This window comes from Platalea leucorodia (genome assembly GCF_965183815.1).
Source record: "Platalea leucorodia genome assembly, chromosome: 2".
Lineage (NCBI taxonomy): Eukaryota > Metazoa > Chordata > Aves > Pelecaniformes > Threskiornithidae > Platalea > Platalea leucorodia.
Window position 1 is genome coordinate 7,220,356 of NC_138824.1, and position 14,940 is coordinate 7,235,295.

Here is a 14,940-nt window from a genome sequence, read left to right on the forward strand (position 1 = left end):
GATACCATTTGTTTGTCCTGATTTGTGAAAAGATTTGAGCCAATTCCTTGGAGGCCCCAAGAGTTTAGGAATCGGTTCTGCTCCTGGATAAAAGCAAAGTCTAGCTCATCACGTGCTACACCGTTGTGTATGGAATGTGGACACTGCTCTGTAATATCCTCCTGCCCTGGAGAGCGCTGCAGTGGTTTACTTAAATGTTTTGCATCTCTCCAGCTATGTTTGCTGCCACTGCTGCCTCAAATCTACTATAGCTATGCACCTTTCCGAAGAGTCTAGCGCTCATTTAATTTATTTCTGGTTTTCAGGGGAAAATGCACCAACTGGGGGCTGTTACTGTGTAGGTCTCCTGTTAAGATCTTGACCTCAAGCCATATGACTAGTGTCCTAAGGGGGACCACTGAAGTAGCAGTTTGAGCTACAGGGCTGTACATATCCTTGGGATTTCTGGCAAACCCAGCACTGAGCCCTGGAATTGGTAGTGAAATTCCCATGCAGTGCTGTGAACATCTTTGGAAGGAAAGTATATTGGTTTCAAGAAGCATTAAATGTGAAAAGAACAATTAAAAAATATTGTGTTATTGTAGCAACGAAAGCAGTTGGGGTTTTTTTTGTTGTTTAAAAAAAAAAAGCCGCACTGATGCAATAAAAAAATGACACAAGAGAATAAATGTATCAAGTTGTTATGGCAACTGAAATATGTAGGTTGGAATTTATGTATTCAGAACTTCTATGTAAGTAAAATAAACATTATCCTTGCTAATTAAAATATCATGCAAATATTATTTAATTTAAAATCATTAGTCATGTTTTCTCTTACAATTAATGACTTACTTTCTGTTTTCTGTTTCCAAGTATTTGCATTTGCTTCCAGCTGTGGTCCGCTTGTATTTTCAGGGCAAGATTGTGATTTCACTAATACAGGCTTAAATGTAGAGGGACTCCTCTGAAGCTAATGAATAAAATGTATGCAGATGGGCACAAGAGGAATCAAACCATGTGCTTTAACATGTTATTCTTGCTGCAGCTGACCTTTCTGCTCGGAGGGGCTTTTGGCAGGTGTCATTGCTCCATGCTTGAAGGGACCTCCCTGCAACCACAGCTCCCTATCTTCCCCCCCAGCTTGACATAGTGCACATGGAGCTCCTTCCAGAGCCTGTTTCTGCATACAGCCTGCCCCCTTCAGCTGTAAATTTAGCTTCCAAGATGTTGTATGATAGCCAATTCTAAATGAGCATTCATTAATTATGTTCAGCCTTTTAATTTTTCTAGACCTTTTCCTCCAGCCTTCAGGAGAATTCAGTAATAGCTTCTGCTTTATTTGAAAGAAATAGATTTTTAATATCCCAAATTACTCTTCATATTTCATCTTCTTTATGCCCAGCAAAGTGCAGACTGATGGCTGAAAGGTACAGGAATGGGGAGAATGAAGTTCAGGATCTGACTGAACCCCAGTGTGCTGAGGGAAATGCATTTACTTGTTTAAAGTTTTCATCTTATTCATTCTCATGTTCAGAGGCATCTGAACTTGCCCTATGGTGTTTGGTAACACTGTTGCGGAGAACGTTTTGGAAAATAAGTCTATCAGGGTGAGAACTCCGCCATACATAAGTTAATTGTCTCTATTTCTTATGTGGATAGCTGTCTGACATGGAGCTGCAGCAAGGGTGAGTCTTTGCCTGAAAACTGTAACCCATCTGCCCGCTCTCATGCTTTGAGTTTCATTCTCATGAAGCTGAACTGTCCGTCATTTATCTCCTCATCCTTGCAGCAGGGTTCATCTTTGCAATGCTCTTTTTGCTCAGTTTTCCTCTTTGCCATGTGCAGCAGGTCAGCAGATCCTTCCAGCCACCAGTATTTGATGTGCCAGGTCTCAGCAGGGGAGAGACTGTACCTGAGCAACAGCTCTTGCAAGGCCTCTGGTCACTGGGCAGCACCATGGTTTCTCCTCGCTGTATGAACCATTGCACTTGGCATAGTCCACCACCGTGTGACCTTAGCGACACTCTGCTCCCTGGAAAAGGAGACACACAAATGCCTTGGTTTGTACCCCAGCTTAAAAATAAAGCTCTGCATGAGTGACGCTGGAAACGGAGCCTGGATCAGCAGGATGAAATGCCTGGGTGTGTCTTCTGGTGGGTCACAAGGCTTGAGTTTGTGGAGCCAACTGCCTCCAGCCAGCTTCATCTGAACTCTCTATCTGGGAGGAGAAAAGCTGAAGCATGAGCTAGCGTCTCCTCCCTCCCTGAATTTCCTGCCTGGAAAGTCAATTGTCTTGCCCCAGACCAGAGTCACAGTGCAACTGGATAATTATGATATGGATAATCAGGCAGATCGGGTTTGAGTATAGCCTTTGTGTTAGCCCAGCCAAAGCGACTACTCCGTAACTGGTAGCTTGGGTGACAGCTTTTAGACGGGTGGTCAGATCTGTATGGGGGATGAGCAAATGTGAAGTTTGCTAGTGGCGTTCTGACATCCAGAAACACACCGAGAGCAAGACTTGCTTTCAGGAGGGTGGAGCAGCATTAAATCAGATCCTGACCTTTCTGAAACACAAACCCGCAGCCACATAGTTGTTCCTGAGCTCTAACACTCAAGTCTGTCATAAAATCTTCTGAAAGGTTGAATCCATATTAGCTAAAGTGGAATCGTAAAAACCCCAGGGTAAAATAAATATTATTGTGATATTTATGCTCACTTCCAAATACAATAAATTAAAAAAAAATTCAAACACTCGTGGTGCAATTTGTACAGTAAAATCCATGCCCAAATGTATATTTTTCTTTTCTCCATTCGCATTTACTGGTCATATTGGGAAGACTGGTGCAGAAGGGACTGCAGTGACATTCTTATGGGGTTTGGCCATAAGACCTTGTAGGAATCTGCAATATCACCCTGACTTGAGACAGCTGCAAAGACTGAGCTGATGTGATGCAGAGCAAACCTGGACATCTTCAAACAACAAACCAGAAACCCTAATGTGGAAATGCAAACAAAATCCTTTCTGAAGACTAAATAATTTGACTGGGGATACTGAACCATGCTTTTCTAAAGGGCTTCAGAAATACTTGATTAGGCACCTTCTTTTTTAAAGGATTTTGTGGACAAGAGAGTTCTGCTATATTATTTCTGGACTGAAATTTAGGCCCATCATAAGCAAATGAATCTCTGCCTGGCTTCTGTGGGATTATATGTCTGATTTTAGTTTCTAGCATGGCCTGCTCTGGGATTGTCTGAGTTTTCAGTCATCTGTGATATCGGTGAAAGTTAATTCCTGCCAAAAAAAATGCTGAATGACATTTCTTCCTGTAATAAGGACTATAAGAAGCATAGAAATAGGACTAGCAGGGTACAGAAAAAGAAAAGCACATTTTATGGTCTCTAGGATTATTTCTCTGCATGGCATTGCAGGAAAAATTCTTCAAGTTCCCAACGACACTTTGTCTCCCACAAACTGTCCAAGACGTACAACTTTTTGTAGTCCAGGATTGTCAGCAGCAGGAGCCAAAACCGAGATGCTCACAATACATTTAGGAGAGCTGTCAACTCTGCCTAGGTACAGCAGAAAGGTGCAGCCCTTGGTGGACGGATCACAGCCGCAGAAGGCGTTCTTGCTGTTGCTGGCATGTAGCAAAGGATGAACTTGACTCGCGTCCAGTTTTAGTTCACACATGGCGTGAGCAGAGCGCGAGCCGGGTTGGCTGTACCCTGGCGAAGAGGTGTGCTGCGTTCTTTGCTAGTGTCAGACCCTGCTGTGCGTCTCAGTTCAGCTCAGGTTGCTTCCTACTCCAACATAGCTGCTAAATGAATTAATTTACATCAGTGTCCTGTAAAATGCATAATTCCAGCATATGTCATGTTGCATTTTACTTTCCCCCGGCAGCTTTTTAAATATTCTAATGATTTTTTAAAATGCTTACTTTTGAAAAAGTTAATTAAATAAAAGCAGTATCTCTCAGCATTATATATTCCTGGGAGCATTTGATTACCAAGATGATAGATTTCCTGACAGATATTGGCATCCAAAAGTTAAAGATCACTGGGTTTTTTTTATACCTTTCCTCTCTTAATGTAAATCATTTGGGGCAAGCTGGCATTTATCTACAGGGTCTCATGGGACTGGAGCAGAGCTACCGATTCTTGATACAAAACACCAAAAGAGGTCTCGGATCAGCTTCTGTTTTGAATTTCTTTCTCTAAAAGCACACAGGAGAGCATTCCCTAAGCTGCCAGCTGTAGGAGAAGGTGCATTAGCTCTCTGAACCCTAAGGCAGTTCCAGATTTATTTAGGCTCATGGGCTGTAGCTCCCCCACACTCCCACTGGCACTCCGGGTCCCTTTGCAAAGCTGATCAGCATTTTCTAGCCACAAAGTAGAATATGTGCCTTAGAAAATATCCCATACAGGTGTGCGTGTAAATAAATCCAAAGTCCTGGCAGCAACATCCAAGAGCATGGAAGAGCAAATAATGTTTGCATGTATGGTTTTTTGTTTTTTTCGTGTTTTTTATATTCCCAACGTTGGGCCTCACTCTGAGAGGTAAACGTGGTAAATATTGTGGATGGTTACAAGTGCCCCATATTTACGTGTTAGGTATAAATTCTGGAGCTAAACAATAGACTGGAGAATTCATCCGCTGTTACAGGGTTTGGCTGCTATAGGAAGACCTCCTGTTGGAAATCTTGGAAACCCCATATGCCATAATTGCCTGTGAGGGTAGATGCTCCTTCTGGCTGGAACATGCTGCCTGCTGAAAGTGGAACCAGTGACAAGTCTTTCATAATACATAACTGTACTTTGGCAAAAAAAAAAATCAGCACGAATTTTGTTGATGGTTGACTGTGACAATTGTGCATGTCCTAATAAGCTACAGGAAAGATGTGTTATAAGCACAGAAGAGCTTTGCTGAGCACTGTTAAAATTAGATAAAATTAACAAGGTAGCTAATGTGATTACTATTTTATTAATAAACATTTAAATAATGCTGTAAGTTTGCACAATGAGAGAGACATTGCCCTGAAGAGATTGCAGTCTAAATAGTCCGTGTTAATTATAATCTAAATAGATTAGAATTAATTATACACAAAATTGGAAGATTGCTTTTGGTGTGATCTACAATTCTCATGGTTACTACCCATGTTAGCAAAATTACCAAGTGAGGTTTTAGTCTACTTTTGCAACATTTGCTTGTAAAATCTCTTTTTCTGATAACTTGAAGAGAATAAGATAGCATTTTCTTTTGTGAAGAGGAAGACAGAGTTGTCCCAACTACCAGCCTTCTAGATACAGGTGTCTGATAAAAAGTGTAGACTTTGGTCAGTGGTTTTAACTCAAGCTTGAAGTCATTATTTCTAGAACCTCCTACAAGGAGGTACGAGCACGGTGAACGTGCTCCACTGCATTCATACTGTGTCACCCTGGTGCTGCCAGTTCTGCTTCTCATGGTGACCTGCACGGTTCAGGAATAATGAGGTGTTTCTAAAATACTCATTTTGCATGAGTAGGCAGCTTTTGGATACAAAGTTGTCCTGGTTTCGACTGGGATAGAGTTAATTTTCTTCCAAGTATCTGGTATAGTGCTGTGTTTTGGATGTAGGATGAGAATAATGTTGATAACACACTGATGTTTTGGTTGTTGCTGAGTAGTGCTTACACAGGTCAAGGACTTTTCAGCTTCCCATGCTCTGCCAGGTGCACAAGAAGCTGGGAGGGGGCACAGCCAGGACAGCTGACCCAGACTGGCCCAAGGGCTATTCCATACCGTATGGCATCATGCTCAGTATATAAACTAGGGGGAGTTGGCCAGGGAACAGCAATTGCTGCCTGGGGACGTGCTGGGCATTGGTTGGTGAGTGGTGAGCAGTTGCATCACTTGTTTTTCCTGGGTTTTGTTCCCTCTCTCTCTCATTGTTTTCCTTCTCATTACAGTTTATTATTATTATTATTTTAAAATTTTATTTCAATTATTAAACTATTCTTACCTCAATCCATGAATTTTCTTACTTTTGCTCTTCAGATTCTCTCCCCCATCCCACCTGGGGTGGGGAGGGCGAGCGAGTGGCTGTGTGGGGCTTGGTTGCCAACTGGGGTTAAACCATGACAAAAGCGTACAAATAATTTTAGACAGCGTAGGCTTTTGGTCAGCCTAGGGAGGATTGTATATAATCAGGAATAAGAAAAGACTCAGATCCAAGATTGCTAGTTTTTAATAAATCTATTACAACACACAGCAAGTATCCTTTTTGCCTCTTGCATTATACAGTCCTGTTTATTTCATAACATGAAAGTAAATGACTATTGGTTTTCAAATGGATTGCTAAAGTGTACTTTGTTCAAGTTTGGGGACCATATATTATTCTGCTAATGCTTATTGAGCCTTAATACACTGAGACAGAGAGATGTTCCAGATTTATTACAATTACTTTTACTTGAGCTGTTTGTACCCTCCTCATGTCCTTCGTTTGCTGCTCTTCACAATTAATCTGTGACCCATTTCCCTAAGGACAACAATTGAAACATTTCATAGCATCTTATGACATTGTTTTATGTTCTTTCAAAATATCGGAGTCAGCTAATGGTGAAAAATTTGAGGAAAAAAATATGTAAAATATAAACAAACTAAAGTTCCTTATCCGATCTTGCAGCTGCACTCATTTGATAAATGCTACCATACAGTCTGTAGTTTCTGCTGAAAATTGCCAAACCCCTTTTGAGAAGTTGCAGAAGCTTAGCTCCCTCAGGATCAGGCAGAGTTTGGTCTTGATGATTAAAGCACATAAATAATATATTGATTTGCATAGTTTATATTGTTGCCTGTAAATAATAACAATGGAAAACACTTATGTCAGGTATTCAAAGAAAGCAAAAATGACATGAAAATTTTTATGCTTGCTTTTTTGCTCCTTGTAAAACCAATTTTCCCTTCCTGAAAGAAACGTTTAGGGAGTTGCTTGGATTTTCTGTAGGCTCTGAGGCAAGATGCAAGACCTGGGTTCAGTTCCTTGCTCTCCTGCGTAATTTTGGCCTGGTTGCCTTGCTATTCCTTCCTCCCTTCCAGATTGCAAACAAGGGATATACAACACCCTCCAGTGATAAGAAACAAGACGAAGGAATGCATGGTTCTCCGAGCATGTTAGAGAAGCTAAAACTTTAGAGAGGACATGCATGGAGTCCTGTGTGCTCAGCCCCATGTAGTGCTGAGCTGCTGGGCCTGATCCAACATTTAAACACATTCTTAACTGGAGCACAAGACTAATGCCATTGGTTCCAGCGCAGTTAAAAGCACATGCCTAAGTAGTTGGCTGGGTTGGGGCCAGCATTCAGTTTTTTGCTGGATGGAGCCCTAAATAAACAATCTAGTATCAGAGGAGAAAACATTTGCACATGTGGATGTGATTTGGCTCTTTCTGTGGCACTGGCTTGTTGTTTTCTAAGTTCTGCTGGCAATGGTTTGTCTACTTAAAATGCTAACAATTTCTTGCCTCTTGTGTTAAAATTGACTGCGCTCCTGGTGCACAGGCTAAAAAAGGATGGGTTTAAATCACTCACAGAGTCTGTGACGCTCAGCGCCGACAGATACAAGACACTGTACTCTGTTTGAATTCACTCTGTTTTCCTGTTCGTGCTCTTGCAAAGTGCCCAGAAATTTTCTGAGAGTGGAGTTAGTGGCAGTCATCATGTTTCATTCAAAAGCTAACTCTTTGAGCACATTTTTGCAGGGCAGAGCATTGTAAACAGAGATGTAATTTGTAATATGTATTGTCTTAATACAAAATCTACAATAATGTATTAGATTTCCAGCAGGAAAATTGAAAAACCAAATATGGTCTTTTACTATATCTTCTATTAAAGATATTATTTGAAAAAATGCTGTGCGTTTTATGAGGGTTTTCTGTAAGGAATATAAGATAGAAATCTGTGTAAAGGAAGGAAAGGTAACAAAAAAGAGCATTTGAATTTAAAAGATTTGCAAATATGGCTACTACACAAGCATGAAACCCTTTCAAAAATATGTCACTTAGGAGAATGTAATGAATTACAAATGAGAAAACAAACCAGGTAATTCAGCTGGTGCTGTCAGGAGATCTATTCCTGCAGCTACTCTAGATGCGAACCCCATTACCGTCCATGGGACTTTTTGGCAGGGCATTGATTTCCTTCCTTATCTCTATGTTCTGGTGCTGAGAGCTGCAGAGCACCTTGAATGCCTTCTGAAGTCAACCACAGATTATGATAAGCATCATCTTGTAGATTTAGCCTGTTAAGACTTTCACAGACTTCCATGAGAGTGGCTATAAGATTAAATCCAGAAAATTTTTGCATAACAAAACATTGAGGTGAAAATCTTGTGTATGAGCCGCGTGATATTTATCTGAATTCAGGCTACCCTTTTGTATGTGCATGCTAATCTTTACATTTAAGTGTAATAGAATTATAGTGCACATCTCAGCTACTTTATTTGATTTTTTCCCCCCTCTTTAGTCTGCAGCTTCCAGTGGATCAGAAGGATCTGGACAATGTGGTGAACATGATAAAGAGAACAAGACTTTTGAAAATTTTGTGGTAGACATGAAGACAAAGGTATGGTCCACTCTTACTTGATGGAGAATGAAATCCTTATTTAGCTGAGTTTTGCTGGAGGTGAAATGTGTAGAATATATTGCATTTGAGCTCCTGCAGTCAATTTTTTTGCTGCTTAATGACTGCATGTACACTGCCACATTCAAATGAGGCTTATGGCTGCAATTTATTGCTGTATGTTACTAGCCCTGTGCATTTTATGCTGTCCTAGGCAGGATTTATTTTTTATTTTTATGTAAAAGTGTTGTTAATATCAGTGATGGTTCTACAGGATTGCTGATCTCTAGATGTTTTCATTTCAGTGTATTTTTGAAGTCCAAGGTGTTGCACGGTTAGTAAATTTTATTCAAGGTGTTTTCACTGTCTCGGTGTACGTTGTAGTTAATTTTTGGTCTGGAGTCAGTGTGGAAGAATATGAATATCAGTGAAGTGATGATTTCTGTATGGGCAGTCTAATGATACCTACCATAAAACTGTGCTGAATAATACACGAAGCAATGTGACTTCATGGCTGTGGTAAGGGGGTATGTTACACTTCTCTTTGTAACGGTCTTGCTGCTTGAATGGTGAAGTTATAAGTGTTTCATTATAATATCTCCATTATTTTCATAGGTTCACAACTTGGCTGGAACAATTCTCTTGGGCTTAGAGATTATTATGTAGAGTTTCAGCCTTGAAGTCATTGTGTATTTTTTCATTTCCAAGTGAAGAAAATTATTAAGTTTTCTTTTAAAGTTAGCAAGCTGGAAGCATGATGAAAAGAAAACAGACATTAACTGAGTTGGCATGCTTATGTGATACCTTGTAGACTTCAGTAAAAGTTGTTTCTAACAGTGGAAACTTGCAGATTATTCCTCTTGTCTAAGGCTTTTCCATGGGCTTTGTTTACATTTCTAGATCAATTTCTCTGTTAATTTTTCGAGATCTAAAGAACTAATTGTCTAGCATGACATTCTGAGTTTCTTGTGTTACTGTGTTCCCGGTTGATCAGAAAAACTTTTGTACCGTATAGGACCACAGTGTTACTTGAGAGTTGAAATACAAGAGCATGTATACTCATTGAAATTTGACCCTATATTTATGGAAGAAATTATTTCCCCAAAGCAAGGAATTACCAAAACCTTGATATATGCACTAAGTACACTGTGTCTGTGAGGATGTTGTAGAAATCATAGGATGTAGTGGATCTCAGCCCAATTTCACAACATCATTTCCAGTATGAATGGCCAATTGAACAATGCACCATCTTCCCTACGTAGAGTTATGATACTGCAAACTCCTGGACTCAGTGTTTCTCCATCAGCAATTCTCCATACTCCATTTTTATGCTGTTTGTAGCTCTCTGGCACAAAGCATATATGAGAGTAAACTCCAAAAATTGGCAATTCCGTTGCCAAACTCTAAGACATTCAGAGCTGTGAGTGGTATTTTCTTCAGTTCCCAGTACCATGGGATAGCAGATAGCAGATGTTTTGTTTTTATTTCCTGGAACTTGTGGTTTAGTGTGTCAGTTCATTTGAAAGAGTCATTTTGTCTGATTTCTTTTTCAAGTGACTGTGCTTGAGTGTCAGTGGCACGCTGCTATGACAATGACACATAGCTATTTAGGACTGGCTACATGTTTAAACATATGCACCAGAGCTTTTCAGTTGCTGATGATCAATTGGTTGTTAGATTTACTTCCTCAGGCAGAATGTTCAAGAACGAAAATGAACTCTTCATTCACCGTGGATCTTGAGAGCTGAGAGCCACTTCAGGACATATTGCCCTTGAGTACTGCGTGTTTCTATTGCAGAGCGTCGCAGCCCACATGAAGCCGGTGGAGCATTTGTAACTGAAGCACTTCTGTTTCATTCTGAATAAGGGATTTGTGGGAAGCAAGAGAAAACAATTATGGCTTTGTATGGGAAATAATAGATACATAAAACATTAGGCATAAGTTTTAAATTAATGAAGGTTGCAGAGCTTTCAAAAGGCTAGCATATCTAAGACCCTTCAGAGCTGTAGGATGGCTCAAAGACATTTCCCCATCCTCTGTTCCACACCCTGTGATTATGAATGTGCGCTTTCTACAACCCTACAAGTCATACTCTGTTCCTAGCTTGCCTCGCCCTCTTCTCATAGGGCTTGTAAGCTGGTGAGTTTGTGGGAATGAGACTACTAGAGAGGTTGCACAGTCTCCATCTTTCGAGATTTTCAAGACCAGACTGGATAACGGCCTGGATAACCTGATCAGACCTCACTGCTGAACCTACTTTGAGTGGGAGGTTGGAATGAAGACCTCCTCAGGTCCTTTCCCTTGTCACTTATCCTGTGATCCTTTGATTACATTGGATCATGGAGAGGAAGGGAGGCAACCACCCTGCTGTCCCGCTGAGCACCCTCGGAGGCAAATGACTTTACACACCACCGGGTGCAGCAGCCAAGGGCCAGATATTGCAAACAGGGCCCGAGAAGTGCATGTTGTCTGTTAAAAAAATAAAAATAGCTTTTTTTCTTGCTTTTGAGTGTTGGGGCAGTGCTTGACTAAAGTGGTGTAAGCTCCCATGTACTGAATAAAAGGATGGTAAGCTGGGCATGTGCTTGAGCAGGAAGAGAGGGGATCCCCTCCACAGCTGTGAAGCAGAAAACAAACTTTTCTGTGGCTGTTGAGCCTAGGGCCACTGTGGCCACTTGGGTGTGGAGTCCTTGTGATGAAGGAGTGGAGCTGCCTGTTCAGCCTTCACTTCTCCCCACACCCATTTTACATCTACCTGCAGGGCTCAGAGCGGCAAGGTCTGTGCTACCCTATGGATCAGAAAATTGTCTTTTTCTTTTTTTTGAGAAAGCGACCAGCCAGAGAAATTGGTCAGGACTCCAACATTGATTGTGCTAAACAGCGATGAAATTTGCCATGCATGGGAAAAGGCAATGATTCTTGTTATAGCTTTTGCCTGAGACTCTCATGGGCCTGAGGCCAGTTGCAGAGCTGTTGCTGTTAGGGCTGCTGCAGTCAGGAGGGGCAGAATTGCTAATTTGTTGATCTTTAAATTAACACCAGCACTCATGGGCTTCTGGTTCAGTCTGGGAACTGCATTAAAATTCTTAGCGACTAAGGTATACAGAACTTCACACCTTCTGAAATTTGTATTAACTTCTCTTCCTGGCTGAAGCAGGGTTTATTCTGACATTTCATCTGCAATATAGCTTCTAACTACATATCCAGGATCTGCAAGATTAGTAGCTTCTCATTTTTTGTTTTTTGTGTAGCACAAAACGGCCCTAATAAAGAGGCTGTCTCATGAGATTTTCCCTTCTAGCATATAATTACTGCACTTGTATCCCAGTGTTAACCTGCTAACTAACCAATTGTGATGCACAGCAACCTAGCTGGAACTGGGCTCAAGTGGTATAAATGAGCTCTGACCATAAACACGTAAGTTCACAACTACATCAATTGCCCTCTTGGAAGAGATGTAATCAGTAAAGTGCTTATTTGTAGCTTGTTTGAGTGAGGTATAGGACCTGAAAAGAATCATAGAATCATACATGGCTTTGGGATGGAAGTGACCTTTAAAGGTCATCTAGTCCATCCCCCCTGCAATTGTCGGGGACATCTTCAACTAGATCAGGTTGCTCAGAGCCCCATCTAGCCTGTCCTTGAATTTTTCCAAGGATGGGGCATCTCCCACCTCTCTGGGCAACCTGTGCCAGTGTTTCACCACCTTCATTGTGAAAAATTTTTTCCTTGTGTTCACTCTCAATCTACCCTCCTTTAGTTTAAAACCATTACCCCTTGTTCTGTCACAGCAGGCCTTGCTAAAAAGACTATCCCCATCTTTCTTTTAGGCCCCCTTTAAGTACTGGAAGGCTGCAATAAGGTCTCCTCGCAGCCTTCTCTTCTCCAGGCTGAACAACCCCAGCTCTCTCAGCCTTTCCTCATAGCAGAGGTGCTCCATCCCTCTGATCACTTTTGTGGCCTCCTCTGGCCCCGCTCCAACAGCTCCATGTTCTTGTACTGAGGACCCCAGAGCTGGACGCAGGGCTCCAGGGGGGGCCTCACCAGAGCGGAGCAGAGGGGCAGAATCCCCTCCCTCGCCCTGCTGGCCACGCTGCTTGTGATGCAGCCCAGGATACGGTTGGCTTTCTGGGCTGTGTGAGCACATTGCCGGCTCATGTCCAGCTTTCCATCCCCCAGCACCCCCAAGTCCTTCTCCTCAGGGCTGCTCTCAATCCCTTCAAGAAGAAAGAGAATATAACCCCATGTGAAAGACTGGCAATTTAATACCATCAACACGTACTCCATAGTACACAGTTTAAGATACATGAGGAGTAAATAAATCATTCTCCACATTTGTAAGAGGATGTGTGTGTATATGTGTTTTCTGTGTAGGTGCATAGAGCTCTAAATAGTCACTGTCTAAATTTTGCAAGATGCTGACATTACTAATGCTGTGTTAGCAGTCCAGTAGATGTCTCCTTTCTTAGTGTCTACTCCAAAACTTGCAGACCTAGTACTCTTTTTTTCCTAATTTCTACTGTTTGAATTAGAGATAATAATGAAGCAGTTTTGCTTTTTTTTAAAGAATCTCTTTCTCTTTACTGTTTTTGCTCTATAATATTTGGGTTTCAAAAGAATTTAAGAAATGTTTAAAAAGGTGTGTCATGACAGATTTAAAAAAACCCATAAAATCCTTCGTATTGTTTTTAGTTTTTACAGAAGCTTGCTTTACAAATATTCAGTTCAGCTGGATGTTGCAGGCTCTGGTTCTAAATATAACTGCCTAATTAAATCCTATGCTTTGGTTATCCAAGTGGAAGTACCTGGATACAGCAAAGATTTTAATGCCAGAAAGGAGCATTAAATTGTCCAGTCTAAACTACTGCATTATACAGACCATCACATTTCACCCAGTCACCTCATATTTTTTGGTTTTGTATGACTTAAAAATAGACACCTTGGTAAAATCAGAGGAGAAGGATGCAGTCACCTGGGTAAGTGGTTTTCACATGGTGGTCTGCAGAGCCACTGGTATCACAGTGGGAAATAGTTGTTATTCTTCCTGTATTAAGGCATCCTGAGAGTCAGAGCTCATTGCAGAAGATATTTTTGACCATCTAAATCAACTACGAGCAACTATAAACCATCTCTTTTCACCCCAGATGGCTGCTTCTCAATTTGTTTGGTTTTGGGGTCAAGTCTTTCTATAGTAGATTTCAAACATGATTGTATGTACAGGTAACATAAAGGCTGGAAAAGCAGATGAAAAACTAGAACTAAGCAGCAATATGACCTGCAGAAATTAGAGCAGAAGGAGATGTTGCTAATGAAGGATAAAGCAGTGCCAAGGATTTGAAAATCTTATGCTTGGGGAGAAACAATGAATGGAAAAAGTATCTAGTTGGTGGAATTAAATGGAGCAGCTCAGCCTCTTTTTTGGGTTTGGGATGGGTAATTAATGAAAATGAGGAACTGTATACTTGGGAGAAACACTGAAAACCCATTGGCAGTCATCTGTTCCCATACTGCAGCCCTGACTTTGTCATCGATAGATGTCTGTTAGAAGCTATGACCAGGAGCCCTGGCACCCAAAATGAGCCCGTGGAAGGATGGAGCTGGGGTCTGTGTCCTCAAAAGCATGGCTCTTCTGTCTGGGGCTACAGGAGATTCTGAGGGTAAAAAGTAGGTGGCTGTATTTCTGAGACCATTCTGCTCAATGATGCACTAAGCTTGGGTAGCACATGGGCAAATCCTATGCTGTTAAATGCTCATTGGTGCATTTTATGGAAGGAGGTGACACTCAAAAATTGGAGGAGAGCAGGAGGAAACTTTGACACTGATGGAGCCTGATTTTCCCAGACACACACATGAGTCATGTTGTTCACATAAACAGCCTCAAAGGGTTCAAACCCTCTGTTTTTCATAGAAACTGTAAATAGGATCACGAATTCACTGGGACCGTCTCACAGGAGTAGAGTTACTTGCAAGTAGAAGCATTTACAGATCATGCACTTGGAGACCAATTTCAAAATATATCCCCATATGCCAGTTTCAAGTATGATATGAAATTTTACAGCCAAGTCATTAGGTAATTATATGTATGGAAATGTTTCACACCTTACTAGATCAGCTTGAATCTACCAATTGGAAGGGAAAAAACTGTTGGATGTTTTACATCTAAGTGTTAAAATATCTCCTGATTTTAGAGTTGACTGAATTCCCTTTTACCCTATCATGCTTAGAGCAGAAGCATGGCTTAGTTTAGACTGTCTTAATGGGTTAATTTGTACTTAAGTAGATGGTTAATTGGTTCTTACTTCAAGGATGTTTGAAAAGTTCTCTGTTTCATATAATCTATAGTTTAATAAACTTGTCTGAATGTT

General features: G+C 41.0%; 1 protein-coding gene across 1 annotated transcript in view; it reads left to right on the top strand.

Annotated features, from left to right (window-relative positions):
• The window catches only part of DLG2 (discs large MAGUK scaffold protein 2), a gene marked incomplete at both ends in the record, with an annotated part of 1,048,402 nt that overhangs the window by 149,310 nt on the left and 884,152 nt on the right, over positions 1-14,940 (top strand). The window contains one exon of the mRNA XM_082337994.1: positions 8,479-8,577. Within this exon, the coding sequence (XP_082194120.1) occupies positions 8,479-8,577 (99 nt within the window). The remainder of the gene's footprint in view (positions 1-8,478; positions 8,578-14,940) is intronic.